Consider the following 27,945-nt stretch of genomic DNA (forward strand, 5'->3'; position numbering starts at 1 on the left):
TTCTTTTAAGCTTTAGGTCTTTTCTCATCCAGATATCATATAAATATCTGTGGTCTTTCCTAGTTGTTTATTTTTTTTTGGTAGGGGATTGTTTTTTTGTTTTGTTTCTTTTTTCTTTTTTTTTTTTAAGGAGGCACAGGATTGAACTTGGGAACTCACATTTGGGAAGCAGGTGCTCAAACACTGAGCTATACCTACTCCCCCCTAGTGGTTTTATATGGCTTGGTTTGTTACAATAAATTTAATATAGCCAGAAATTTTTGTGGTATATAATATAAAATGAGGCTCTCAATTAAAATTTTCTAAATAATTACTGCTGTTCTCAAAAGCATTTGTAGAATAAGTTTTTCTGTTGATTTGTGATACCACTTTTGCCATTTATGTATTCAGGTCTTACATTATTCATGAGACAGCACTTTCTGTTTTCCAGGAACGTAATAGGTGCCTTCATTTTTATATATTCAATATGTTTCACCCTATTCTAACTCTTTTTTAGACTTTTTAAAATTAAACTTTCCTAACTTTGACTAGTAAGCTCTCTATCATGTTGTATTCCTCTACCACATCATGCTAGTCTTTGAATGCTTTCTTATTTTCTGGAACAAGGTAACCAAGACATACATTCCCCTGCCCCAGTGCTAGAATCAACCATTTTTCCATGGAGTCCTGGTTCCTTTTACACCATGAATTTGTATCTCTGTATCCTTAAGAAAATCCTAGCATGTAATATATGTTCAGTTAATATTTTAGGTTGAGTTAGGTTGGAGCCTAAAATCTCAACAAAGGGTTTGTTGGGTTAACCCAAATAAAATGGTGCTGCCTATAGACTTGATTTTCTTTGGAAAGCATCCCAGCCCCTGGGAATAGGTGAGCAAAAGTGCTTTCCTGGCTATTGAATTTATTAGAAAGCTGCTCTGTCTCCAGAGATGGGTTCTGTTTTGTGTTGTTTCATTTTTTAAGTCTTCACTTCTTTCCTTCCATAGATACCCTTCTTATTGACTACCAGTTCACCTTTAGCCTGTCCCAAGAAGATGACCGCTATTACACAGCCATCAATTTTGTGGCTACACCCGATGAAGTAAGGTTTTAAAAATCTTTAGATTTTCTTTTGAACTTGTGTGGACATTTTTCTTGGTCACTGTGGTTGGAAGTCCTGCCTTTAGCAGTAGTCTCCAGATACACAAGCTGATCTTTACAGGTGCAGCACAGAAATGTTAGAATCCACATTTTATTTCCTTTCCATTTAAAAGGCAAGAATGATACTGAAATTTACCAGGGTCTTGACCTACATTGACCCCACAGTGTCACCCGTGGATGCTCCATAGAGAAAAGGAGAGGAGAGTACAAGGAGAGCTCCACCATCAGAGGGGCTGGTGGAGGAACCCAAATTTACTCCCTCAAAATGGATCCGTGTTTCAAAAAGCACCTGAAAGGAAACAGTAAACTGATGTTCACACCAGTGCTTGGAGCACAAGCAGGCAGGAAGGAGGAGGCAGAGGCAGTGGAGTGCTTAGCCTGATTTACTGGGAGTAAAAACAGCAGAGGTTAGTTGGGTCTGACAAGAGGTGGGCCAGAAATAATGGAGATTATTAAGACCAGTTGAATGGAGATTTGTATTCACTGCCTTGTGTGAACACCACTCACCAGAAGATCTTACCCAGTCAGCAGGACACGCAGAGCACAGCGTTGGGGGTGCAAGGCCGGCCCCGTGGCCCCCTGGCAACACGTGAAGGCACTTACTTAATACGCAGTGCTTCGCGTAAGACCACAGCACTTGGTAGATCATTTAGGAGCCTCCTAGGGACCTTCTCAGCAGCACACGTAAAGCCTTTACTATTACAAAATTCTTTTCTGAGTTTTCAATATGTACTATCATAAAAAGTTTTAAAAAGTTTGTATCACAGTAAACATGATACATAGAAAACAATATGGTAGTAAGCTAACATGTTTTCCTTTATTAACCAAAATATTTTTTTAATAAATTATAGACTAGAGTCCATGGTATGGGATATTTACTGTACAATTAAATGAAAGTCAAGATTTATTTTTTATGTTCCATTTCAGTGATAAAAGTAAAAAAAGATATGCAAAAATACATTCTCAAGAATGAATGACTTTTTACATAAAAATAATAAATGACGGGAAGGACAAGATGCAGAGTAAGGAGCTCCAAGAGTCAGCTCATCGTACAGGGCAGTTAGTAACCCCCAGAGCTCTCTAAAGCACCTGTTTGGGGCTCCAGGAGACCAGAAGAGCATCCTGCAACATCCTTGAAGGAGTGGAAGGAGGAGACTGCTCATCTGCAGAGAAGTTTTGGATTTTGTCAGTCTTAGTGATCATCAGCATGGTAGAGTCCAGCATCTCTGTGACCATCATATCCTTTAGAAACAAGTGTTGGATAAAGTCACATGAGATTGTGTTTTTCTTGCCTTTGGATGTTACTCAAAATAATGAGTTATGTGTCCCAGAAGTAATGCCAGTTACAATTTGAGCTTCAGCAAGTCTTCCATTGATGTAACAAGACCACACATACACATTGCTTTCTCTGGAGGCTGTGCTTTCTTCAAATTAAGAGTCTCAGGAAGTTCTATAGCCTCCCAGCCCACACGACACCTACAGTGGAGAAGCAAGGGAAATTATTACACACCTATATCTTTGCCAGATGAACTCCAGGAAGATATCCCACCCCCTTTAGAATTTCCACAGGAAGAAATTGAACTGAAACCTTTGCCTTCCACATTAGAGTCAATGCCCTTAGAAAGTACATCCAGCATTCAGCAGGACAATTCCATTGAACAAGTGGTAGCTAGAGACCAGCAATCTGCTATGGTACAGACCTCAAAAATGCAAGCCCATGGAAGTGGCTGTGGCTCAGTCAGTCACAGCGGCTGTGACTCCCATCTACCATATAGGAGGCCCTGGGTTCGCATCCTGGGTCCTCCTTGTGAAGGCAGGCTCTCCCACATGCTGCAGAGAGCCGCTGACCCTGGCACCATGGAGTGCCACTGGCCCGCAAGCACCGCAGAGAGCCGACTGAGCAAGATGATGCAACAAAAAGGGAGACAAAAAAAACAAAAACAACACAGAAGATGCAGTGAATGGATACAGAGAGCAGACAGCAAACAAAAAGCTGTGTGGGGTGGTTAAAAAAAAATTCAAGCCCAGTTGTCACAGGCCCAAGACTTGCCACTACAAGTTTTTCCATCCCATTCTGCAGAGTCCCTTGTCCAAAAAGTTCAAGATTTACTATCCCAAGAATTGTCATCTGATACCCTGCCAAATCAAGTTCTACAGCTCCAAGCCCTGCAGTTTGAAGACTCTAAATCCCATTCCAGGGAAGCGGCTGTGGCTCAAGTTACTGAGCTCCCGTTTACCATATGGAGGACCCGGGTTCAATCCCTGAGACCTTCTGGTAAAAAAGGAAAAAGGCATTCAAGACCTGCACAGCAAGGACACAGCAAGGCAATGCACCAAAAAGATGGTGCAACCAGATAGAAAAAAAAATCCCTTTTCATAGGGTCCCAAGTCTCTAAAACACAAAATTTGACATTGCAAGATATGTCATCCCAAAATATCTCATCCCAGGACATGCCAGCACAAGTCATGCTATCTGAAGCCCCAAAAACCTGTACTCCACAGTCCCTTAGTATATTGCACCCATATGAACAGTTCTCAGATCTTCAGTCACAAGACATTCAACTTCAAGACCAGAAAATTATAGACATAACGTTTCAAGATATTCAGTTAAAAGTTATATCACTGTCCCAGGAATGGAAATTTGAAGAGGAGCTCCATGCTAGGAAATCACCAAAGCAACTTTGCCTAATTAAAGGTTTGCAGTCCCCAAAGCAGAAATCTGTAGATGAGCAAAGCCAAGGCCAGCCATCCCCAAAGCAGAAATTCCTAGATTGGCAAAGCAAAGACTGGCAACCCCTGAAGAAGCAATATCCAATTGGGAAGCTATTGATAAGCAAACTCAAGATCAGCAACACTTAGCAAGTGAAGACAAGCAGGCCCAAGAGAAGCAATCTCCAAAGCAACAACCCCAAAATGGGCAAGATAAAGGTTAACAAGCTGAGAAGAAATCTCCGATGCAACAAGTCCGTGATCAGCAATCTGAAGACCGGCAAGCCCATGAAGAGAAACCCCAAAGGGACAATCGCAAGATTGGTAAGCCAAAGCACAGAAATCTGAGGAGAAGAAAGTGTCAGTGCTACAGTCCCCAGATTGGAAACCCCAAATCCAGCAGTCCCAAGGCTGGAGAGACAAAGATTGGAAGTCACAAGAATGGTAATTCGAAGTGCAACATCCCCTATCTTGGGAATCCCAAACCTGACAAGTCTCAAGTCTACTAGAGAAAGAAGCCCCAAAGCAGAAGGCTCTACATCAAGACACCCAAACCCACATACCCTAGATCGGCATATGTGCTATAGCCCCACATACCCTAGATCGGCAAGTACAAGATGTTCCATTTCTAGACAGCCAGTGTCAGCAAAACCTCTAGCCAGAGTTACACAAAGGGAAGATGTGCAGGTAGACCGTGTGCAAGCAAAGATGTCACACCAAGGGACAGGGACTCTTGAGACCAAAAACCAACAGACCTGCAATCAGAAAACATACAGCTAAATTTTCCTTTTTCCTCCTGCCAAGGCTGTGTACAAGGCACATATTTCAGCAATTTGTCCAATTTAAGATCAGAACAAGATATGAAACTAACCCTTTCAGCTTCCTCAAGTTCATACGAAGATCTGAATTTAACTTCTACCTCATAGTGTCCTAAAGATGGACAGAAAGATGGGCAGAAATCCAAAGACTAACACGCAGGATCTACCCAAATACCCCACTGCCACCAACTACGGAACCAAATTTCAAAAAAAACAATAGAGTCTCATAACCCTGTGCTGTCAACTTTGGTTGCTACCTTATTCACCAGCAAACGGAGAGCATGCAGGACACACAATGACAACAAATCAAATATTAATACTGTATCAGAACTTTCTAGGGGTGGCAGAATAATTCATATTTAAACTCTTTATCGTAAAGTTACCAACGATAGTGTTTCAATTAAGATCACCAGTTTACTTACAACTTAATATTTAATGGCCCTCCTTTTCTATTCTGTAAAGATTTTCTGCCTTTTCTTTTGTGTGAGTGCTTGGTACTCTGCAAGCTTTCTAAGAACTTATGAATCAAAAGAGGAATAAAAATCACTCCCACCAAAAAGAAATGATAACAAATGACTTTAAATGAAAGTATTTTATGGAAAAACTGTAGGTATACCATTGAGTAGGTATGTTGGCTAGAATTTGTTTTAAGAAGGGGTATTTCAGATTAAGGTACAGAGGTACCACACATGAAATTTATTCACTGTTTATTCACATGAATAAGTAGTTGAAATGCTCAAAGTTTCTTAGGATATGATTGTTATTGATCACTTTATTTTAAGAACAAACACAGTAGAATCTTTATAATCATTTTTTAAATATTAAAAAAAAATAGTTGACACAAGATGTTATACCAAAAAAATTTAAGGGATTCCCATATGCCCCACTCCTCATACCTCCCAACCTTCCCCATGTTAACAACTTCTTTAATTAGTGTGGTACATTCATTGCAATTGATTAACACATTTGGAGCATTGCCACTAAGCATGGATTATAGTTTATATTATAGTTTACACTCTCTCCCACTCAATTCTGTAGGTGATGGCAGGCTATATAATGGCCTGTATCTGTCATTGCAGTGTCATTCAGGACAATTCCAAGTTCCAAAAATGCCCCCATATTATACCTAGTTTTCCCTCTCTGTCCCCTCAGAACCTCCAGTGGCTACTGCCTCCATGTCAATGATATAAGTTCTTCCATTGCTAGAATCACAATAAGTCTATAGTAAAATATCAGTAAGTACACTGTAGTCGTAGTTCATTCCCCAAACCTGAGGATTCGGGCATGGTGATGCCCACTCCACCTCTCATTGAGAGGGGGCTTAGATCCCATGGGGCAGATGGATGGAATTCTTTTGCTTGCAGTTGTAGGCTCTCTCTGTTCCTTGGGATGGTCGTGTCCATCATCACCTCCTTGTTAGTTGTCCTGAGTGAGTCTGAGTCCAGTGAACTGGAGAGTAGGTGTTGCAAGTTCCATGAGGCTCAGAGCCCAGCTGGCACATGGACAGCCCAAAGATTGAAGTCTCTTTGACATACACCTACCATATACTCGTTTTTAATGAGGTGGGGAGTGACCGTGAAAATATTGAGACTTCGCTGGAGGTCACTGTTGATCTCATGACAGAATACTTAAAAGAGTTATACACTGTGTGTTTCTGTTTTAAGATCTTCCAGAATGAAGAATTTCAACAAGAATGAACCCGTTTGTAAACTAAAAATTCAGCATCTGATTCATTTGCAAAAATGTGTTTGACCTCAAGAAAGAGATTTACCCAGCATAGCCAACAGTGTACTTCTTCTAGTTTAGCTCAGCAGATTTGTCAGAGAAATTTGAGACTTACCTCAGTGATATTAGTCATGAAAACCAAAAATTAAACTGAACTGGAGTGCCCTTTTAATTTGCTGTGTCTCTAAGTGGTAACAAGGTTTCCAAAGCTAACAAAGCATATTCAATCATATTTCTCTTGAAATAACATTTTTTACTGAGAGAAGAATATTTTTGACTCATGACTGAATACAATTAGTTTAAAATTTTACTTTATTTCCATTTTATTTGCTTTGTTTTTTCAAATCATTTCCAGTTTGGGAAAAATTTTACACTTTGTATAATCTCTTGAGTTTAGAGGTACATGGGTGTAATTTATAAGTAAAGAATAATTGGGGCACTTGATCAAATGTATTTGCTGACAGGTCTGAGCTCTCCAGATGTTTGGAGATTGCTCCCAGAGGAGCCTTGGGTCTGATCCCACTGGCAGTCCGAGGATGAGTACCTTTACTTCCTCTGGTGAGGGTCTTTTTAACAGATAGGTTTTCGTGGACTTAGGCATTTGATAAACCATTAAAGTCCACCCTCTTTCATGGAGGAGATGAATTTTATTTGGGTTATATTACTTGTATTAAGGAAAACTGGGTTAGAAGTTTTGCTAACTCTTCTATAAAAGTGTGGGTTGCTTTTTAAGACATAATATATTTTATAATTAAGAAAGTTGAGGTAATTTGAATATTGCTTTATTTAGAAGTATGGAAACTGTTACAATTAATTTTCTAATTATTTGCATCTCTCTTCAGCAAAACAGGGATTTGGACATGTTCATCAATGCCTCCAAAAACTTCAACCTCAACATCACGTGGGCTGCCAGTTTCTCAGGTAAAGGTCCTTGAGCAGACCTTCCTGCTGGAGGTGTTGGGTTGAGGAAGCGGGCTCTGAGGGTAGAGGGTTTGAAACCCATCTTTGCCGACTCTCTTAGCTGCGAGACCTTTAGCGAGTGTCTAAGCTGCTCTCCAGCCCTCAACCATCTTTATCAGTGAGGCGGGGACAGTACTTAGTCCTCGAACTGGTGTGTCGTTAAATTGGCTTTCACATACCACGGCTGCCCTGTCAGCGCACAGCACCACTGCTGCGCCGCCCCCTGCTCCCGTGCTTCAGAAGGGGAAGCTTCAAGACACAGACACATTTTAAATAGTCCTTTGGGAATGTGTCAGGCGCTGAGAGCACAGCGTTTGCTATCTTGTGTGGCCCTCTTCCTCTGACCCCTGAAGAAGGTCTGCTGAACAGTGCAGCCAGCACCTGACAGAGTGGCTTAGCGTGTAATTGACAAACTGGAGCGTGCGTCATGCTGTTGGGCAAGTGACTTAACCTTTCTGAGCAGTTTACTCATATTTGAAATGGGATCATTAGCACCTTTAGCCATGTGGAGTGCCTTGAGGGTTAAATGAGCTGATACAAAGTACTTCATATAGTGCCTGACACCCGGTAAACTCACTAAATAGCAACTGTGTCATCATTTCTAGTGTTACGATACTGTTTTTGGGTCAAATTATGTAGATTTTGAAAAAGTTCAGAAACTTGCAATGAAGAGAAACTTAAGAAAAAGTCAGAGGAAAGCGGATGTGACTCAAGCGATTGAGCTCTTCCCAATGACCTGAAAGGTCCCTGGATCAGTTTCCGGTGCTTCCTAAAGAAGGCGGCAGGCTGATGCAACAAGGGACACAAGAAGAATAATGAGAGACACAAAAAAGCAGGAGCAGAAGTTCCAGGTGCCTCCTAAAGAAGACAAGGCAGTGAGCTGACATGAGCAGGTGTGGCAAGCTGACGCAACAAGATGACACGACAAGAGACACAAGAATAAAATACAAATATAACGAGAGACCCAACAAAGCAGGAACAGAGGTGACTTGAGTGACTGGGTGCCTCCCTCCCACAGCAGAGGTCCTGGGTTCAGCTCCCCATGCCTCCTAAAGAAACAAGACGAACAGACACAGCAAGTGCAAATGAGGGTGTTGGGAGAAATAACTACAAAAAATAAATCTTAAGTCAGAATTTCGGAGCCTTTGCCTAGAGAAAGGGGGCATCTCTGAGCATACTGGTGATTTGCAGTGCCCACCCATGAGGATGTGACAGTCTGCGTTCCGGGCACAGAGTGTTTAATTCAGACATGGGAAAAACCCATTTTGTCATTCTTTATAGACAGGAATTCCTGGCCAGGGGAGCAGAAAGCCTCCTGAGGGCTGCTGGGAGCCAGAGGAGTCTGCGCAGGCTGGCAGGAGTTAGAACCAGTTAGAGCTGCTAGCAGGGCATAGCCGTTTGATTTTATTGATGAATTCCAAAAAGAAATATTGGATTATGTTTGTAAACTGGTCTTTTCCTCTGGGCGTATTAGAGTATATTGGATTCAGAGGTTTTACTTTTTCTTGGTGAAAGAGTAATTGAGGCTTTGATTGGGCCACGTCAGTAGGACGTTGAGTCCCTGCCCACCAGGGTGTCCTTCCTGCACTGCAGAGAAGGGAGGCCGGAGTCTTGAGCTGGAGCCCCGGGAAGTAGGCACAGAGCTCGGGCGTGAGGAAAGAGAGAAGGCCCCGGGAAGAGAAACAGGCCGTTTGCCTGGTAGCCTACAGCTTGCCTTGTGGAGAGAGCAGAGGAGCTGAGCCTGGAGAGAAATGAGCCCTGGGAAGAGAGGAGCCTAGGAAGCCTGAGCCCTGGCAGAGGTTGGCAGCCATCTTGCGCCAACACGTGGCAACAGGCTTTGGTGAGGGAAGTAACTTACGCTTTATGGCCTGGTAACTGCAAGGTTCTACCCCAAATAAACACCCTTTACAAAAGCCAGCGAATCTCTGGTCCTTTGCATCAGCGCCCCTTTGGCTGACCAATACACAGAGGGACAGCCGGCTGACCCTTGAGCCCGCAGGTCCCAGAGTGAGGGTGAATCGGGGCCCTGGATGGGGCCTGGGGCGCTGCCGAGCACGCACACAGGGGAAACGCCAAGGCCTTCAGGCGAGGCGAGCACAGTTACTGCCACTGCTTATGTCACAGGTTCTAGCGGTGTCTGTGTTTCCACGGCCATGTCAGCCTCTTTGAGTGGGGGAAGACGCAGTCTTTCCTTAGGGGCACACACTTGTGTTTCAACCTGCCCCACTCCTGGCTGGCTGTGTGACCTCAGTTTGCTCAACTATAGAGGAGGATGCTGTGAGGGTGGTGGTGACGATTAAGAGTCTGAGCTCGTGAAGGTTTTCCTGGAACAAAGTACATGTTCAGTAAATGCCATCTCTTGTCCTTACTGTGAACAAGGGCAGATGCCGTCCAGAAAGAAACCTGTTATTTCATTGTTTTCTTCCCAACAGCTGGGACCCAGGCTGGAGAAGAGATGCCTGTTGTTTCAAAGACCAATATTAAGGAGTACAAAGATAGCTTTTCCAATGAGAAGTTTGATTTTCGCAACCACCCAAATATCACATTCTTCGTTTATGTCAGTAATTTCACTTGGCCAATCAAAATTCAGGTAAGATGCACTTTTCAGTCTCATACCTGCAAGGACAGTGAGAGCTCTTTAGTGAAGACTAAACATGCTAATATGGTATTGTGATAAATGAGATGTGCAGTGTTGCTTTCCCTTTGAAATATGTATGCCGAAGGAGTGCTGACCATGGGAATACCATCAAAAAGATCGTAGTGGGGGCAGCTGAATCTCCTGTGAAGGAAATTTTGAACACCTTTGGAAGCGAGTTGGTATGTAACCAATTAGGTACTTAGAAATGTGTTGTTTCTTCATTGAGAACCTACTTGCAAACCTGCGGCCTGGCCTTAGTACTTCCCACTTCCTACCCTTCATTTGGGCAGGTGTGATATTAGGGGCCTGGTTTGCCCTTAGCGGCGGCCCCGCGGTCCCTGTGAGCCGCTGCCTCAGCGTGAGTCGCTAAGCCAGCGGGGACGGCCGTGCGCAGGGTGCTGCTGCTTTTGCCTCGGGCTGCGGTGACCGCAGCGGGCCTTTCCTTCCAGGGCAGTGGAGGGTGGAGCACGTGCTGTCTGTCCTCACCCTCTCCTTTTTCTGTCTCCGTGGTCTGCAGGCGCGCTTGTCCCCGCCTGCTTCCCCCGACCTGCCTCCCTCCTGTGAACGCTGACCACAGCCCCTTTCTCTTTGCTCTTTTCTGATCACTCGTGGCCCCAGCAGTCTGGTGTCTTCCCCCGGCACACCCTGCCACCGCCCTGCACAGTGGGGTCCAGCAGCTCCCCTCGGCCAAGTCCAGGGGTTCTTCGTTACTCTCCTCTCCTCAGTGCAGGGTTCGAGGAGCTTTCAGTCTTTTCAGGGAATCCTCTCCCTTAAACACTGGGGCTGTCACGATCCAGGCCTCGGTCCTCTTTGCTCTCCACGCCACACAACTTCCCAGGGTGACTACAGACCACTTGGGCCACCTCTTCTGTGCCCAGCCTTCACTTGTGCTGCGGCCCAGCGTCCCCAGCTCACACGGGACGTGTCTGTGTGCATCTCACAAGCTCCTGCCTTCAGGACAGAGTCGTTCCTGTGGCTTTGGCCCCAAACTCCTGCGCTTCGCTTCTCCATGGCAGTGCCTCCACTCGTGGTCCCAAGCCAGGAGCATTCGTGGGATCAGTCCATCGTGGCACAAGCGTTTTTTTCTTACTGTATACATGGCTAGATTTGGTTTGCTAGTGTTTTGGTTAGAATTTTGTATCTTTCTTGGGCGATAATGTCTAATTTAATGTGCTGTCCTTGTAATGGTTTTGCATTGAAGGTTCAGCTGACCTCTAATAATAATTTGAGGCATATTCTCCCTTTATCCTCTCTGGAAGATACTGTGTAAGGTGAGAAGGACAGGAGGGGAGCAGATGTGGCTCAAGTGGTTGAGCGCCTCCTTCCCACAGAGGAGGTCCTGGCTTCCATCCCCAGTGCCTCCTAAAAACAAAACAAGCAACAAGCAAACAAATGGAAAATCCAACTTGGGAGCCAGTGCAGCTCAGAGGTTTAACACCAGATTCCCACATACGAGGTCCCAGATTCAATCTTGGGCCTTGTACCTCAAAAAAATTTTTTTAATTAAAAAAAAGGACATGAACGTTGAATGTGTGACAGAACATTCCTGTAAAATCATCTGATCTGGCTGTTTTACTTGTGGTGATATCTTCTTTCCGCTGTTGATTCATTTTTTTTCTCCTTCTACTTGAGTCACTTCTTTTTTTCCTTCTGTGTCTGTATTTTATTTTTATTTATTCCCCCCCCTTGCGGCTTGTTTGCTATCTGCTCTCTGTGTCCATTCACTGTGCACTCCTCTGGTTTTTTTTTTGTTTTTTTGTTTTTTTTTGCTTGTCTCCTTTTTGTTGTGTCACTTTGCTGGGACAGTGCTCCACGGTGCTTGTGCGGCTAGGTGTCTCTCCACGGCACCCGGGCCGGTGTCTCTCCATGGTGTAGGCCAGCCTGCCTTCACAAGGAGGCCCCGCGACGTGAACCCAGGGCCTCCCACATGGTAGACGGGAGCCCAACTGATGGAGTCACGCCGCTTCCCTACTTGAGTCACTTTTGATCATTCTTTCTAAATAATTTATTACAAATGTATTGACATAAGGTTATTCAGCTCCTTAAGTCAAGTGCTTAGCTCATTAATTTTGAGGTTTTTTTCTTTTTTAAAATGTAAAGCTAGGATTTCTAGTTAATGGCCAAAATGGAATAGCCCCATTTTTCCAGAGCTTCCCTCCTACAACTAAAAAGATCTAGATATAACACAACAGACAAACATAGGAGACTCTGCAAGGTAGAAAGAAGGAGGTGGCCTCTCTAGAGAGCTCAGGGCTCGATAACTCGACTTTTCTGCACTTGGAGGGTGGGTCAGGATGGGGGAACAGCAGGCCTGCTGCAGAGGCCGGAAGCAGCCATGCGGTACATCTGCTTCCAGGCCGTCGGTCAGAACTTAGTCACACTCGAGGTCCAGAAGACAGCTGGAAGTGGGGTCTTAGTTGTGTATGGCCATGTGCCTAAAACGTTTATTTACCAGTAAAAAGTTTAACGTCAGTGCTTGAGAAGCTCCACCCAGCAGCCCCTGCCTCTGCTCAGGGCTTTGGCTGATGAGGCCGCGGGGCCTGCCCAGCCTTGCCCTGCACGTGAGGTGCTTGTTCTGGCCACGGCAGTGACCACGAGTCAGAACAGTAGGCATCAGTTTTTGGCACAGAGCCCCTTTGATTTTTGTCCAACCTTAAATGAGCATATTAAATCTGTTTTCTGGGAGTCTTGTCATCTTTGGCTTGCTGAATCGCTGGTGAAGCGCCTAAATTTCAGGCCTGTGATTCTCATAATGTTAAGCAGTGCTGTATTTAGGAATCGTAAACAAACAAGCAAAAGCACTTCCTTACTGTACAAGGTAAGACTTCTGAGTCAAAGAAGAAAAAATTACTTGTGGAATGAACGTTGAGCAAAAGTGATTTCACTCTCACACCCTGCTCCACTTTTACACCTGCCCCAGATCCCTTCTACCATATTACCTGCCTTTTCTCTGGTTACATCACTTGTAATATTTGGACTCAGTTTGAACAGCAGTTGAAGAGCCCCATTGCCTTTGTTTTCCATGTCATCCTTTTCAGAGTGCTTCCACGTGTGAGTGAGTTGCTAAGGGCAGACCAGATTGCATCCCCCCCACCCCCTTTCTTCCCTCCGTAAAAGGCTGGTCCAGCCCAGGCCTGGTCAGTCCCCAGCCTCGCTGAGCCCGTGTCTGGTCTGTGAGAAGAGTGCTGGTGCTCGGTGATTCCGGATAACGTGCCTCGGTGACTGCCTCTGGGAAAACAGCCAGTGTTGGTTTTCTGGGGCTTTATAACAAAATTGCTGGAAGCTTAGAGGGCTTAGCACAACACCCACTCACTGCCGCAGCAATGCTGTGCTGGGCCCTCTGCTCGTGGTCTGCCCAGGCTGGAGTCAGGGCGAGCCGGGGGTGTGCTCTCCCGAGGCTCTCGGCCTCCCGGGTACGCTGGTGTTGGCAGCAGTCAGGCTCCTGTGGGTGCAGGCCTGGCAGTCAGCTCTGGAGGCCCCCCGCTGTCCCCTGCCATGCAGCCTCTCCACAGACGGCGGTTGGCTCCTTCGGGGCCAGCAGGGGAGCATCTGCTGTGCCCCGACATGCTTCTGACCTCTAGGCCCTCTTTTGGAGGACCCCCAGACCAGGCCTCCACACGCTCAAGGCAGGGGGTCACGCAGGACAGGCCCCAGCGCGGGGAGGGGCTGCAGGACGGGGGGGGTGGGGGGTGGGGGGGGTTCATGCGACCCCAGAGAGGTGGCGCTCCAGGCTCCATCAGCACAATCTCATTTTGGTATCGTTTCCTAACACTATCAACGTTATGCATCATGTAATTGCGTTAGCTTATTTTTATGCAAAATACTTCTTTGGGGTCCTATTAAATATAATTCATTGGCTTGTTTGAAGTTTGGATAGTTTTCATACTGACATGCATTATATTCTGAATCTAGTTGAACTTTAGGCTTTGTTCCTTTTAACTGCAAAATGATTAGTACTTTTAGGATTCTTGGTGAAACTCTTGGCTTACGCTGCTGGCGTCTTTCCCGTTTGCAGCAGGCTCTGTGCGTATAAGCAAGCTCTTGTGCTGCAGATAGCCTGTTGCCAATGCCGAGGTCTAGTTTGTTTGTTTTGTTTTGTTTTCTTTCCTCCCAGTGCCCTGTTGCTCCACCCTCTGAAAATCACTGAGATGGTTTTAGAGCACTTCCTTGAAGAGGGATCTCTGCCCCAATCTTACTTTTATAAAGTAGTAGTTTTAAGTACAAGAATCCAAGAGGTGTTCATTTCCTCCCTGCTTCTTGGTGCTCTTTCCTTGGCGGGGTCGCTAGCTTGAGTGAGATCCACTTAGGAAAACTGCTGCTCTCTAGAGCACTTTGAAAAGTAAGCGATGGCGTGCCCACCGTTCCGCTGGCCAGGCTTCTCTTGACAAAGCAGGTAAGTTCTTAAACGTCTCTTTGCTCTTTGGGACAAATGACTGGCTCCGCGAACCGTGGGCCTGGGCCGTGCGTCGAGTGCGCTCCGTGTCCTCTGTCATCAGGACAGCGCGGGCGGCCCTGCTCCCTGCGCTGAGCGGTGGGCGGCGCGCTCCCCCGGGCATACCTCCCTGCGCTGCCCCAGAGGCACCACCCGTGAGAATGGGGCAGGGGCGTGGTCTGCCCCCTCAGTTACATGCCAGTGTGGCTTTCAGTGCAGACAAAAGCCTTTTTTGCCTTTGATTCTTATTTTTTCAAAATAAAGTAACTGAAGAAATCTAAACCTCTACTTGAAATTCATGTGAACGTTGGTCTTTCAAACGCGGTAATGCTAAACTCAGGTTCCTTTCCTCTGAACTGGTCCCAGGATTCTCTTCCATGATTAGGAAGAGACCAAAACTTGTATGTAGCTGCTAACTGAGAGGATCTGCAGCTGACTGTAAAAACCTTGATCAGCGCAGTCGGTAGAAAGACCGCACCCCTGCCCAAAGGCCCGCGTGAGGGTGAGAGCGTGCCTCTGTCTCCTGGGTTGGCGCAGCCCCTCTTGTGGGAGCTGTGCTGGTGGTGCTCCCAGGAGCAGGGTGCTCGGAGGCCCCACTGCCCCCGGCCTGGCCGGGAAGGGGTCAAGATGGAGCCGGCTGGCCAGCAGGTGTGGGGCTGAGGTGGTCACTGTAAGGGGAACCGGTGGCAGACGCTCTCCACGCTAGCGTGTGGCCTGCCATTTTACGGAAGAGGCCAGTGTTGGTGAGGGAAGGCGCACCGAAGTTGTGTTGTGAACCGAACACTCGTTGAGATTTCAGAGTTGTGTTTATGGGTGCTCGCAAGGGAGCTGCACTGAGCAAGGATGTGTGAAGCTCTTGTTGACTCAGATATGCTTTTTTTTTAACAACTATTGAGCTATAATTCACATACTGTACCATTTTCCCACTTAAAAGTGCACAATTCAGGGATTTTAATATATTCACGGCTGTGCAGTCGTCAGTACAACCAATATTAGTACATTTTCCTCACCCCAAAGGCACCCCTCGGGCACTGACAGTCCCTCTCTGTTCTTCCTTCCCTGCTTTCCCCGGCCTGGCAAGCTCCCCTCACTGCTGCCTCTGTGGGTTTGGGATTTGCTATTCTGAGCGCTTCACACAAGCAGACTCACACGGCATGTCGTGCTTCGTGTGGCTTCTGTCGCTTAGGAAGTCGGCGAGGCTCCTGCGTGTCGTCGCGTAGCTCAGCCCAGCCCTGCTTTTTACCGCCATGTAATATTCCGTTGTTCGGGCATGCTGCGTTCCATCCATTCCTCCGTTGGCAGCATTACGTTGTTTCCAGTTGAGGCTGTTATGAATAATGCCAGATGTACCTCTAGTGTTTATATCGTTGCATAATAATAATATGTTTACATACCTCCTAGTGTTAGATATCTATATATATACACACACACACACACAGCGAGTTTAAGAATTATGAAACCGTGAAATGCATTGAGAATTAAAGTGTTCTTAACGTACAAATCCGTTTTTGTTCACATGGCGTCACGGTCTTTGTCGTGGTCGTCATCTGTGATTCCTCCCTGGCCGGCTCTGCTGCTCCCCCGGGCCTTGGTCGTCCGCCTGAGCTCTCCGTGCCCCCGGCTTCTCCCTGGAGGGTCTCTTCGCCGTCCCTGGCACAGCTTCGGCCCCAGCAGCTCCCTCAGGGCCCCTCCAGGGAGCCCACTGGACTTCCTTTAAGACCTGCTCTTGGAGGACTTTATGCCCCGAGCAGCAGGAGCCTCGGGGCCGTGCCGGACGCTGGGGTCTGGGGGTGTCCCCAAGTCAGAGAAAGAGGCGTCCCCAGCTCTGAGCCCTGGGGAGTGGGAGGTTGGGGTGGTGGTGGCAGGACTTGGGGAGAGCTGCGGGCAGGTGCCTGTGAGCACCGAGCGAGGCCAGGCAGGGCTGTCGTGATGAGCGGGATGGCCGCCTGGAGACCGCGGGGATCACCGGAACATTCTGGAGGGGGCCTGGCCACGACCAGTGCTTTAGACGACCCCTCTGGCAGCATGTGGTGGAGTGGACTGGAGGGAGCCAGGCCCGTGCAGCGCCCAGGGAGGGTGTGCGCTGCTGGCCGTGGCTGCACCCAGCGTGCTCCTCTCCGCGCCTCTGCCTCCTCACCTCAGACGCGCCCTGGCGGACTGTAGCTGGCGTCCCTGTCCTCACGGCGGGGTCGTGCGCTGGCCTCGGCTTCTCCGTCAGTGTGCGCTGGACGGCCACACGCTTGTAGGTGCAGGAGCATCAGGACTTTGTTCTGGTCTAGAAGCTTCAGTGTCCCATCAGAAGCAGTTATTCTAGGTGACAAGAAGTCAAGGTCCCCGTCCTTTATCTACCTCCTGACGTCGGCTGCAGGAGTCTGCCTCAGGGCCAACCTTCTGTCCCCCTTTCCAGGAAGCACACAGTAGTGTCCTGGCCACTACTGAGCAACTGGACACGTAGCCAGAGTCTTAGGGGTCAGGGGCAAAACCTGTTCTCCCCCAGCCCACCCAGGCTCTGGCAAGATGGCAAAGGGTGCTGCCCAGCGAGCCTGCTGGCTTCACCCGCATGCAAGGCTCTCGTCCCGGGGCCCTGCAGGGCCGTGCACTTGTGGGCAGCAGGCCCACCCTCTCCCTACATCCAAGGGTGTCGTGCGCTTCCTGTCTCTGCTGGCATCTGTCTGTCCTGTCTGCATCGGAACAGCCCGGAAGCCAGCAGGCACTGGAGACAGTGCGGGCCTGGGGAGGGGGCGGGGCTAAACCACCTGTTGCAGTAGGAAGTCAGTCAGTGACGTCAGCAGCAGGTGAGTCAAGAAGTAGCAGCCAAGGAATGTGGGCGATAAGAGGGCAGCCCAGGAGCCCTGGAAAGAGAAGCCCTGCCCAGTGGACGGGCAGAGCGGCACGTCTTCCGTCGACCCTGCAGCGCTTCTTGGTGTTTCAACCAAGTATGTCGTTCTTTAATGATTTTTAAATTATTACTAGACTTGATAAAGTGGCATAGGAATTCTGTAGAGCAGTGAAAATGGATAGCTGGAAAGAAGCTTGGAGAAGAAATTACAGGGCAGGAGGCTGGGAGTGGGCAGGTGGTAACTGTAGCGTGCTGGAGGGAGCGGCTCAGTGTGGCCTGGAGGCTCCGCCCAGAGCCCGGCTGTGCCAGCTCACGCCCGTGCTGAGTGGGTGGTGGGTGAGGCCAGGTGATGGTCAGTGGAAGCCAGTCCAGGGCCTGTGGTCTCCGCATAGGATTCCGTCCTAAGAAAAGGGCTTTGTGTCATAGCAAAGCTTGGAGAGGTGGCCCTACTACACCCAGGCTACATACAGAACCTTCCTTCATTGGCAGAGCTGAGGCCTGAATGGGAGGACAACTCGCAGGCGCCCCAAACTCTCATGGGAGCAGTCAGTTCTCTCCTGGTGTCCAGCCTCGCAGTGTCCAGAACTATTGGCAAGATCGGCATGGTCAGGTCAGGAGCCAGAGGGCGGCCACAACCCTGTAGGCATCTCCGGTCCAGGAGGGAGCCGGGGCTCCAAGGGCTTAGAGTCTGAGGCACTGACCTCTGGGGATTCAAGAGCAGACGGGCCAGTCTCGTGGGGCGCCCAGCTCACAGAGGTGCAGAACACGCATGTGTGCTGGGCGTTCTCAGAGCCTGCAGCGCCGCCTCAAAGCCGGAGCCTCCAACTCATGGGGCAGCAGCTGTCCTTTCCTTCCCTCTCCCTGTTTGCACGCTCAGATCAATGAAGACAGTTCTTGGTGGAAAAGAGAAAGGCAAATTAGAGGGCCTTCCAGTTCTCCCTTCTGACCTTCTGTATTAAGTAGTGGTCCTTCTCGGCTCATTCAGCATTCATTCAACACTCAAATGTTTGAGTACTTATTTGGTGGGTTGTGCATAGGAGATGCCTTGCAAAATAGCAAAATTAAATGTTAGAAAAAGAAAGAATTTATTCAATGGTAACTGAGTGTAAGAAATGTCATAGTTCCTTGTTTTTATCCTTGTCTTGGGCTCAGCCGCGACGGAGCCGCAGGCCGCTGGGGGCAGCCCCCTGCACTGGGCTCCCGGCTCCCGGCTCCCCTCCCAGCGCCTGCGCCCTGGCACGGTGTCGGAGGCAGGCGTCCTCTCCGAGAGTCGCAGAGGCGCCAGAGCCTGCCCCGCTTCCCTGGCACGCCCAGCAATGCCAGGACGTGCTCTCCTTCCCTTCCCAGCCTCCAACAGCCTCCTGGGCTTGGGCCAGGCCGCTCTTTTATGATTCCTTCGTTCAGCATTTCCTGTGGCATGGCCCATGGACACCAGCATCAGAATCACCGTTAGATCACTGGCATTAAAGTCAGGATCTGAATCTGCAGGAATAAGGCCTGGGGTTAGACTTGTTGCAAGACCTGCAGCATTTGAGAACTGCATGTACGTTAATGGAATACAAAGGTGTGTGGGAGGTAGGGAATTACCTTTTCATTCTTTCTCGTACAACAACTGAAAAGGCCGAAGTTGGTGTCTTTGTAGGCAGAAGAACGCAGGAACCCTCTCCCCAGGAAGCCCCGCCGTGCGCAGCCCCCATGTCGGGTAGAGTAGGATTACCAGAGGCCCTGAAGAGAAGTCGTCAGGCTCTGAACGAGCAGAGGTGGGAGCAGTGGAGGGAGAGGGCCCCAGCGCAAGAGGGCGGGATGGGGAGAGCACCGAGTCTTCCAGAAGCTCAGCCACGTCCTCCACGCAGCGTCCTGCCGGTGTCTCGGGGTCTGGGCTTCTAGCCCTCGGCGGCGATGCGATGCACGGGCCTCGTCTCCCTTCTCCCGCGAGTTCCCTGGACTCGGCTCCGGGCTGCTCCCCGGGCTTCTCTCCCACTCTGACCTGTACTGTGTATGGAGGACCCCAGCAATCGGGGTAAAACCCAGCCTGACCCTTTTGGGCCACACTTAACTGAAGGAGCAGCTCGAGGAGATGCTGACGGTGCGTCCACAGCTGCCAGCAAGCCGACCCTGACCGAGTGTGCCCACCGGGGCGCATAGCACCCCACACCGCAGCCGGGAAGCCGGCAGCCCGGGTGCGAGGTGCAGGCAGGGCTCGGGAGGCGCCGGCCCCCGTGTCTGTCCACCATTCCTGAGCCAGGCTCTGAGCTTAGAGCAGTGTGAGACGCAGAGCCAGCACCCGGACCAGAGCCAGATGCATTACTATTTCTGTAGCAAAACATGAACTTTACACTGTTATCCCAGCGACTAGTCTCACATCAGATCATGTCATATTTTATTACCAAATGCGTTATACAAAAACTTTGTTCTACAGAGTTGTTTGTGTTTACTTTTGAAATTGCAGATAAAATGTAGCCATGAAATGAAAACTGAAGTTGGAAGTTGATTTGGAATCAGCTGTAGAAATGTAGGGGGTCATGAATTCTAGATTTCCTGGGAAGTAGAAGTGGCATCTGCTGTTCGGAAAGGCAGACAAATTTCAGTGGGATTTTTATTTGTAAACTGCAATGAAATGTTTCCTCTTTGTATTAAATAGATTTAGTATATGAAGTCCTTGTTACTTTCAGCATCAAGAAAAACCCATGTGTTCATTTCAGCATTTACATAATGAATGATGAAAGAAAGGTCTGATTAGGGATATCCTGAAAAATGAAACCAAAAATTTTGGAATATGTTCATTTTAATCTTTATAGAAGAAAGAAAAATCAGTCAGGTCTTACTGAGATTTTCAGGAGGAGGGGATCCTAATTTACCCAGTAAAAATATTAATTTATTCAGCAAATCAGGGCTATCAAGAAAAGTGAGCAAAGTAATCCGGGGTGTGGCTTCAGCTGTGGGATGATGCTCAAGATACGGAAGGGTGGCGATGGGCTCCCACCCAGAGCCGATGGCACAGCATCAGTTTTCACATGTCCTCCCTCAGTCCTTCTCAGCGTTTGTTTTTTTTTTAAGATTTATTTTTTATTTACTTCTCTCCCCTTCCTCACCACCCGTCTCCCATTGTCTGCTCTCTGTGTCCATTCGCTGGGTGTTCTTCTGTGTCCACTTGTATTCTGGTCAGCGGCACTGGGAATCTGTGTTTCTTTTTGTTGCGTCATCTTGTTGTGTCAGCTCTCCGTGTGGGTGGCACCATTCCTGGGCAGGCTGCACTTTCTTTTGCGCTGGGCGGCTTTCCTTACGGGGCGCACTCCTTGTGCGTGGGGCTCCCCTATGTGGGGTACACCCTTGCGTGGCACGGCACTCCTTGAGTGCATCAGCACTGTGCATGGGCCAGCTCACCACACGGGTCAGGAGGCCCGGGGTTTGAACCCTGGACCTCCCAGGTGGTAGGCGGACGCTCTGTTCATTGAGCCAAATCCACTTCCCCCTACCCAGTACTTTTAATGACTCTCCTTCACTCCTTACTGTGCACAGTGAGCTCATCACCCTGTCTGTCGATGGACACAGCAGGGAGGCACGTGCCTGTTAGGACAAGCTGCTGGCAGCGGTCAGTCCGCACAGCTCCATGCTCTGCCTCCCGCTGCCTGCACAGCCTGGTCACTGTAGATGTGGATGTAATGCCCAGAGCAGCGCCTGCGGCCTGCACGCCACCGGCACCCGGTGTAGATGAGGCGCTTGATGGCTGTGCGCAGGGCGTGAGCTGCCGTGGCTCTGCTCAGGCCAGAAATCAGCCAGCAGCGCATTGGACGGCTGGGGGCACCCAGCGCTCCCGGCGCTGCCCTGCGTCCTCGAGAGGTGCCTATAGCACCCCCAGAGGCGAGGACACCAGGGCATGCCGATGTTTCAGAACCTGGAATCGAGTCAGAGGCAGGTCTGGAATCTCTTCCCCCTCTGTCTTGAAGCACCTTCATTTCTCAAGACTAAATGCCTGTGTTGTGTGTTGGTTGTGTAGGACTGAGTGATCCTCTCTTATTGGCCTGCTTATGTCATGATGAACTTCCAGAAGGATGTCTGTTCGCGGGGCAAAGGCCGAGAGGCAGAGGGTTCTTATAGAGGGGGGAAAGGAGCCTCGGGGTGTGCTATCTTAACGTACTGTCGCTTCTTACTTCTTGCTCAGCCACTTATGCCGTCTGCTCGACCCCGCTGAGGCGGGGGAGACAGGGACCGCGTGGAGAGGGTCAGTAAGAGCCGGACAGGAGAAGGCGCACCCAAGTGCTCAGAGGAGATAGAAACGAGAGAGGACGATAGGAAAGAGCACCCAAAGTAGGTTCCCGGCAGTCTCAGCTCCAGCAGCGAGGTGAGCGGCGAACCGAGCAGAAGTTCTCACACACAGTCCACTCCGGAGACGCAGGTTTGGTAGTGCAGGTTTGGTTTATTGAGGAAATGCGACAGCTTTTATGGGCGTTTAAGGGGAAGGACTGTGTAAGAGGTTGATTAGATGATATTGGGCGGAGTGAAACGTAAGTCAGAGCTCTAGTGCTGGTTGCCATGCCCTTATCAGGTCTGTGCTGGTTTCCAGTATATGTGGAGCCACTGCCCCAGGTGCTCTCTCAGGCCCTTTGGTTGCTCCAGGCGCCATTTTAATAGCTCTAGGCGCCATCGCCATCTTCCGTTAGGGGCTTTCCAGTGGGGGGAAATTCCCACAAGCCTGTGCTTCTGTGATTTCCTTCTCACCCTTGTGAAAGCTCTTCCTTCTCTCCAGGAGTTCTCTGTCAGGGTCTGGACACAGCCACTGGGTGGAAATGAAGGAGAGCAGATGCAGGTTCATCCTGTTGTGGCGTCTGTGACTCTGGATTCCTGATTATGAAGGATACTAGAGGGAGGATAAAATAACCTCAGTTCTATGTCCCATAACATTTTATGGCCTGAACAGGTAGTACTGGAACTTTATTTGTTTATGGATTGTGAAAAAAAAATAGACCAGCACAAAGGCAAACAGCATAAGTCTCCCCTTCTGCTCCCTGTGGGTCTCCCGGGGAAGGGCCCGAGGCTGGGCCCTGGGGTGGTGACGGGTGGACATCTGGTAGAAAAGGAAAACAGGAGGCTAGTTCCCTGGTTGTCGTACTTCCTGTCTGTAGTGCTACAGTCAGACCGCACTCAGCTATCCTCTCACGAACGTCACTGTGTCTCTCCAAGGCGGGCCGTGTTCTCCACAGAAAATGCACCTGAACATCTGGCCAGCACTGTACAGAGTGTAGGTGGTATTTTGGACACAGCTGTCACCGTCAGTCAACTTTGAGGCCCACGTCTTTCCTATTCTGATGTCTCAGAAAGCACAGTGCATCACAGTGATTAAAAAGCCGTCTGTCAGAGTTCACTCGGCAGTGGTTTTTCCACATAGTACACAAATTAATGCCTCTGCAGTCAGCAGCGTCTCTGAGATTTGATGAAATACGTTACGGGGTTTTTTTTTCTTGGTACAAAGACTATTAACTGTGTAATAAAATTAAGTTCCAATTGATGGCATATTGTGGTCAAATGTAGCTAAACCTCAGGCATAGTAAGAAAATGGACACTGTCTTGAAGTGAATACACACCTGAGTACATAAAGTTGCAGGAATGAAAGGTGCAAAATGAGCGCACCTTCTTTGAGGTAACCGCAGAATTGGCGTTTGGAGGGTGGGGGGAAGCCCAGGGGGTGGGGGGCACTGCATGCCCCCAGCAGGGTTGGGGCGGTCAGCCAGCGCCAGGGCCGGGCAGGCGCGCCAGAGCTGACGACGGGGAAGAGGGAAGGGGCGGGCTCGGCAGCGCGGGGGCGTGGGTGCGCTCCCTGAGTGGAGACCCCTGGCTTCTTCAAGATCCGAGGTGTGTCTCTGGCTCGGGACGAGAGGGCGCGGAGGCGCTGCCTGCCCTGACCGTCTGCTCCTCCCCACAGATCGCCTTCTCCCAGCACAGCAACTTCATGGACCTGGTGCAGTTCTTCGTGACCTTCTTCAGGTAAGTGCCACTCGTCAAGCCCTGTCTTTTCTTTTGATTCAGGCACTTAATTCTGCTAATACAGTATCCGCTCATGAAAGATAAAAGAATAATGCTGTATTTTCACAGCAGATCAAACTTACCGTATGTTCCTGGAAAGTTCTCTATCAGCTACAGTTGTGTAAATTCCGCCTAATCGGATAAAATGAAATGTTTGGTTTATATGTTCTGGCTTTTTTGAGGTAACTTTTCATGTACCATATCCTAAATAATTGATGATTCAGCTCTCCATCTGGGGGAATTTTGGCCTCGAATGACGTCTCGTTAACAGCGGGTGTGGACATGCCCTGCACGTGTGCGCCCGCCTCCCCGGGACGGTGTGAGTGACTGTCCCCTCCAGACTAGGAGCCACCTGCTAGGCCCCGGGGCTGCTCTCTTTCTCTTTTGTTTTTAGTTTAATTTTTTAAGTGAAAATATAATTACACATAATCGAAAAAGACAACTAAGTGCTACAGTACTTAAAATTGAAAATAGCAGCATCCTGCTCCACACCATTCCACCCCATTCCTCCCAATTAATTTATTTTTAGCTGTGTCTTGCCTTTCTATGCCTATGCTGTTTCTTGATTTTTCAGTTGAGTTTTCAGTTGATGTCCTACTGTAGAAGATGAGGATTTTCTGTCTTATATTATGTCACCTAAGCATTACCCCAACCCTCTAAATTTCAAACTTAGTAGAAAATAAGAATGTAAACTATCTCAATTTTTATATTGATCACATGTTGAAATGATACTTTGACTATCTTCATTTAAATAAAAAATTATTAAAATTAACTCCCAATGTTTCTTTTTATTTTTTTAATGTGGTTACTAGAACATTTAAAATTAGATATGTGGCTCATGTGCATTTCTGTCATACAGCAATGATATAGATAATACAAAGCAGAAAAGTTTAGAGACCAACATAGAAAGGTAGGATGAAATATGTTGAACTAATTCAAACATTTTAAAGCATTAAGATTTTTAAAAATAGAAAATCAGAATGAAGAGCAAGATTCTTAAGTTGTAAAATACCAGAAGTAATTCTTGTTCGTCGTAAAACGTCAGACAAAATAGAAATAAAGCAAAAATTCAAACTCACCCTAATCCTACTCTCTAGAAATCACCGCTGTTAATGTTTTGGTGTTGATAGTTCCAGAAACTTTTCTCTGTTCATAAATGCTACATATAGGGAAACGGACTTTGGCCCAGTGGTTAGGGCGTCCGTCTACCATATGGAAGGTCCGCGGTTCAAACCCCGGGCCTCCTTGACCCGTGTGGAGCTGGCCATGCGCAGTGCTGATGCGCGCAAGGAGTGCCGTGCCACGCAAGGGTGTCCCCCGCGTGCGGGAGCCCCACGCGCAAGGAGTGCGCCCGTGAGGAAAGCCGCCCAGCGTGAAAAGAAAGAGCAGCCTGCCCAGGAATGGCGCCGCCCACACTTCCCGTGCCGCTGACGACAACAGAAGCGGACAAAGAAACAAGACGCAGCAGATAGACACCAAGAACAGACAACCAGGGGAGGGGGGGAAATTAAATAAATAAATAAATCTTTAAAAATAAATAAATAAATAAATAAATGCTACATATAAGCTGTTTTTTTTCCTGGTTCTTTGGTTTTATTAAATGGGCTACCCTCTTAACGTGTTGTTCTGTAACTTTTAGTCGCTGCTCTGTTGTTAGCTTTTCTCCCGTGGAAAATTGGCACATTCTCTGTAACAGCTTTCCCTGCAGTGCGCCGTGTTTGATTTAAGCTTTCCCTTCTTGATTGGCTTTAAGATTGTCGGTTTTGGTGGCGGGCTTGGCCCAGTGGTTAGGGCGTCGGCCTACCACATGGGAGATCCGCGGTTCAAACCCCAGGCCTCCTTGACCAGCGTGGAGCTGGCCCATGCGCAGTGCTGATGCGCGCAAGGAGTGCCCCCCCATGCAGGGGTGTCCCCCGCGTAGGGGAGCCCCACGCGCAAGGAGTGCGCCCCGTGAGGAGCCGCCCAGCACAAAAGAAAGTGCAGCCTGCCCAGGAATGGCGCCGCCCACACGGAGAGCTGACACAACAACAACAACAAAAGAAACACAGATTCCCATGCCGCTGACAACAACAGAAGCGGACAAGGAAGATGCAGCAAATAGACCCAAAGAACAGACAACAGGGTGTGGGGGGGGCGGGAGATAAATAAATCTTTAAAAAAAAAAAGACTGTCAGTTTTTTTGTTGGCTATGTCTCTGCATTTTCTGTGAATATTTCTCTGCCATAGTTTTCCATCCTTCCATAATATCTGTATCATGATGCAAATAATGCACATGGCCCTAAGAGCAATGACATGAATTTATACTCCAACAGCAGAGATGAGCCTGTTTCTCTTTCTCTCTGCAGCACTAAAGTTGTCATTATGTTTGATTTTGCAGTCCGGTACTGTCAGCAGTGTCTCGTTTTAGCCTGGCTTTCTTTGGTTCTTTAGTCATTAGTTTCTCCTTTGTCCATTTGGAATCTATCTCGCTATAGCTTTATTATCTTTCCAAATAGATACACTTCCAGAAACATGTCGGTGAGTCGAGGCAGGATATTAATGGCCTCACCTCCACTCTCACCACCCAATAGGCAGAGACCTTACGTTACTTCCTTTTTTCAGACCATTTCCAGCTTGGCCCGTTGGAACTCCCTGGGCCCATGGGCTCTGTTTCAGTGACTCGGTGACAGCACAATGGAACACCGGAAACTTGATGCCTTCTTTCCACAGAAATGTAGACTCCAAAAGGAAATTGCTCTCTTGTGTTACTACAAAAAAATCAAAATGCCCACACGTCTTTCCGCTGCTTCACATCTTTTTGTTCTGCTTAGTGCCGGGCAGCGAGGGTTCCCTGCCGCCAGCCGCCCTGTAGTGCCTCCAGAATCATCTCATGGTCTGCAGAGCTGGTGGTCCCCCAATTTTCAGTCCCTCCAAAGTGGCTGCCTTTTCTTTCCTTTCTGGCCATATGCGCGGCGGGACAGGGCCTTACCAACCCACTGGCCTGCCGTGTTCTTACTCCTCCAAAACCTGGGGTGTCAGCTCCCTGCATGTTCACCCGAGTCTGACCCCCCTTGGACTCTGCCCTACTTGTGTTTTATTACGGATAGCGCGTCGCTCCTGAATGCAGTTATTTAACACTCTCTCTCCTGCTTCCGTGGACTCCTGGCCAGTTGCTTGTAGCTAGACATGAAAGGGTCAGGTAGAGTCCTTTCTTAACATTTAAAATTGGGGTTCTGAGAGTTTGAAACAGCTATTTCGTGATCATCAGCCCTGGTTGCACCTTAGAGCCACTGAGAAAGCTTTAAACAAAGAAAGAAATCTGGTACCCAATCCCAGCAATTCTAATTTAATTGGTCTAGTATAGGGCCTGGTCTCTAATGTATTCAGAGCTCTTCAGTGATTCTGATATTTGGGTGGCATTGAGAAGCCCTGAGTTAGCTGAAAGTTATGCAAACGAAAAACCTTAGTGTCCCTTGGGAAAGGGAGACAGACTGAGCCTGCTGGAGGGATGGGCCAGCATGGCCACAAGTCCTGGCAGATTAATGTGCAGTTCCCGGAGACTAAATAATGTTACAATGTCAATTCTGTCCAGTTTGACTTAAAAATTCAAAACAGCCCCAGTAAAAATCCCCCCGAAAAAGCCTTTTTTTGCAGAAATGGAAAAGCCAATTAACAGATTTTATTTGGCAGGGTAAGGGACCCCGAATAACCTAAATACCTTTAAAAAGAACAAAGTGGGGGGACTCTCACTTCCTGGCTTTAGAGCATATTACCTAATTACAGTGGTAAAAACAGCATGATACTGGCATAAAGACAGACAAATTGACCGATGGAGGTGAGTAAAGAACTCAGAAATAGACCCCCACATCTATGGTCAAATGATTTTTAACAAGGCTGTCAGACCCTCCCAGCCGGGCCAGTACATTCTGTTCAACAAATGGTGCTGGGAGAACTGGATAGCCATATCCAAAAGAAAGAAATAGAAGAAAACAAATATAAACCGAAAAAAAATTTTTTTAATTATATATATATATATATAAAAAGAATTTAATATATATATTAATATATTATATATAATATTATATTATATTATATATATTAATATATATTAATATATATATAAAGAATTTAAAAAACAAAAAATTAAAAAGAAAAAAACATAATTAAAAAAAAGAAAGAAAGAGAACCCCATCTCACACCCTTACGAAAATTGACTCAAAGTGGATCAAGGTCCTGTATAAAAGTGGCAACCATAAAACTGCTAGAAGAAAATGCAAGAAAACCTCTTGAAGGCCTTGTTGTAGGCAGGAGTTTCTAAGACCGTACAACCAAAGCATGAGCAACAAAAGAAAAAAAAAATAGTGGGACTGTATTAGTCAGCCAAAGGGATGCTGATGCAAAATACCAGAAATCGGTTGGTTTTTATAAAGGGTATTTACTTGGGGTAAAAGCTTACAGTTACCAGGCCATAAGTTACTCCCTCACCCAAGTCTGTTGCCACGTGTTGGGCACGATGGCTGCTGACGTCTGCCAGGGCTCAGGCTTCCTGGCTCCTCTCTCCCCAGGGCTTGTCTCTCTCTGAACTCGGCTGTGCGCTCTCCCCACAGGGCCAGCTGTAGACTCTCAGGTGAACAGCTCTGTCTCTCTCTCCCCAGGGCATCTGCCGTGTCTAAGGAGCTTTCTCTGT

The 27,945-nt window shown here is 47.9% G+C and overlaps 1 protein-coding gene across 5 annotated transcripts in view; it reads left to right on the forward strand.

The window, feature by feature from the left end:
- The window catches only part of ATRN (attractin), a 301,223-nt gene that overhangs the window by 140,010 nt on the left and 133,268 nt on the right, over positions 1-27,945 (forward strand). For all 5 annotated transcript variants that reach the window (XM_058287460.2, XM_071211515.1, XM_023590451.3 and 2 more), the window contains 4 exons: positions 984-1,078; positions 7,232-7,310; positions 9,782-9,939; positions 23,179-23,240. In XM_058287460.2, the coding sequence (XP_058143443.1) occupies positions 984-1,078; positions 7,232-7,310; positions 9,782-9,939; positions 23,179-23,240 (394 nt within the window). The remainder of the gene's footprint in view (positions 1-983; positions 1,079-7,231; positions 7,311-9,781; positions 9,940-23,178; positions 23,241-27,945) is intronic.

The sequence above is a fragment of the Dasypus novemcinctus genome, chromosome 24, assembly GCF_030445035.2.
Source record: "Dasypus novemcinctus isolate mDasNov1 chromosome 24, mDasNov1.1.hap2, whole genome shotgun sequence".
In the NCBI taxonomy this organism is placed as follows: domain Eukaryota; kingdom Metazoa; phylum Chordata; class Mammalia; order Cingulata; family Dasypodidae; genus Dasypus; species Dasypus novemcinctus.